This window comes from Zingiber officinale, chromosome 10A (genome assembly GCF_018446385.1).
Source record: "Zingiber officinale cultivar Zhangliang chromosome 10A, Zo_v1.1, whole genome shotgun sequence".
In the NCBI taxonomy this organism is placed as follows: domain Eukaryota; kingdom Viridiplantae; phylum Streptophyta; class Magnoliopsida; order Zingiberales; family Zingiberaceae; genus Zingiber; species Zingiber officinale.
In genome coordinates, this window is record NC_056004.1 from 26935874 (window position 1) to 26938063 (window position 2190).

Genomic DNA, 2190 nt, shown 5'->3' on the forward strand with positions numbered 1-2190 from the left:
TTAGTGGATGACTCTCTTATTGATTGTGTTTTATAATTTCTTTCCTTTTAATATAGTGAAAAATCGGAGTTGTCAGAGAAGTATCGGTCATTGGAAAGAAAAAAAAGGGTACTTTTTTCCAATAAAAATTCCAAAGTATATATTAATTTTAAAATCTTTATCTTAAAATTGCATAATTCTTTTAAAACTTTTTTAAACTTATTATTTTTATTTACTGTAAAAACATTTTTAAGTTTATTTCCGCATAACGAAAAATTATAATGATTAATAAAAAAAAGGGCATCTTTTGCGACCTCACTAAAAATTCCTCACAAAATTTGTAGAATAATTCAATCTGCCTAATAATTATAGAAACATTCCATCTACCAAATAATTATGATTGTTATTAATGATAATTAAAATAGAATGTAATAATATCACTTTATTTTTTTTCTTAATTTCTTTTAAAACACATAAAGATAAAACAAATTTTCTAAAAATATTCCAACGATTTGCCGGATCGTTACCAAGTAACAAACCCCACAAATAAATATATGCGGCAATTAACGAAGAGTGCTCCAAATCCAATCCCTAATCCTTCAATCCGATCGCCTCTTCTCGAGCGGCCGGCGGATCGATGGCAGATTTTTCTCCTTCGCCCTCGTCGTCGGGGTTCTTCAACATCTGCGTGCTGCATTCGGTGGCGGCGGCGACGATAGGGGCGCTGATGATGTTCTACCTGGAGGCGGCGGCGGAGGTCGGGCACGGCCCGGAGACGGCGGCGAGGCTGCTGCAGGGGTCGAGCCCGCGCGACCAGATGTTGATCCACAACGCCGACTCCTTCGCCGGGCTGCTCCTCTGCGCTATCGGGCTGCTGCTCTTCATGGTGGCCTTCGTGGAGGATCGCGACTTCCAGGGTTTCTTCGCCAAGGGCTGCGTCGTGCTCCACGCCGCCGTCGCGCTCTGGCGCCTCTCCTTCGAGCGGCGCGTCGATGATCTGGCCGCTCACTGGCCGCGGCAGCTCGTCGGCGATTTACTCCTCGGGCTGTCGTGGGTCATCTTCCTCGCCCACTCCTGGAAGGAAAAGTACGACTAATTATTTCAAAATTAACAGATCGAGCGAGCGTTGTGCATATGCGAGGACATTAAACCCCTGTTTATTTGAGTAGACGGATTTCTTTTTCTCCTCAATCCGCATCAAGGAAGAAAAAAAACTAAGTTTCGTCTTTCAAATTTAATTTTATTAATTTAGCCTTTCGATTTATGTAAATTTAAAAAAAAAATTATTGACCAAGTTAAAAACAAATATCTGTTAAATTTGAATAAACCATTTAGTAATATAAAGGATTGCTGCTTAATTTCTGTTGATTGTTTTTGATTTAAAAAGATAGGTTTGTTATTTTAACGATGCTTCTAATGTCGATCCTATATTTAGGAGAGTAAGTATAGATATACAGATATTAAATGCATGATAAAATCTTTTGTCATTATATCATAGATATCATACTATGTGCTGAGATATATCTCTTCCAAAAAAAAATAAAGCCCATCACGATTGTTCTTGACTTAAGATCTGATTATTTAAGCTTTACAATCTTGTTAACCTTGGGTTAGTCGACACATACCATTGGGTTAGTCATTTTTATCACAGAGTTACTTCATCAACACACTCCTTCGAGTTATTCATTCTGATGCATAGTAATTGCAATTTACGATCTACTCTTTAGACCTACTTTTTTAGGTTAGTAGGGGGAGAATTGGACTCTGTTTTAAGATGATATTTGTTAGTATAAAAAAATCCATATATTTTTATAATGGTATCATATTATTCATTTTGAACATAAACTCTCATGTATTTATTTTTGAGTTCTACTTAAAAAGCCTCTTGGTGTAATCGAGTGCAATCGATCTTGGGTCAAGATTGAACAAGGTGACCAAGTTCAGATTCACTCGAGTTTAAGTTTTGATATTTTATTAATATGTTAGTAAGAAGTCAAGTAGATTAAGGATAACCGGATACTTGATTAGAAGTGAGAAGTCCAACAGCAAATTGGCAAAAGGAAAGTCTAAGTGAGTTAAGGTTGATCAAATACTTGGTGATCAAAAGCCCAACAGAAAGTTGGCAAGAGAAAAATCTAAGTGAGTCAATGTTGATCGTACACTTTGTGATCGAAAGTCCAACAAAAAGTTGGCAAGAAAAAAGTATAAACG

General features: G+C 36.9%; 1 protein-coding gene across 1 annotated transcript; it reads left to right on the forward strand.

The window, feature by feature from the left end:
• The first annotated feature begins 616 nt into the window (after positions 1–616).
• LOC122026551 lies at positions 617–1075 on the forward strand. The gene has a single exon (XM_042585289.1). The coding sequence runs from the start codon at positions 617–619 to the stop codon at positions 1073–1075; it is 459 nt and encodes a 152-aa protein (XP_042441223.1).
• Positions 1076–2190: the final 1115 nt, after the last annotated feature.

What these genes read in the sequence shown, in the direction of transcription:
- LOC122026551 (XM_042585289.1), top strand. Translation starts at nt 617, where the DNA reads ATGGCAGATTTTTCTCCTTCGCCCTCGTCGTCGGGGTTCTTCAACATC.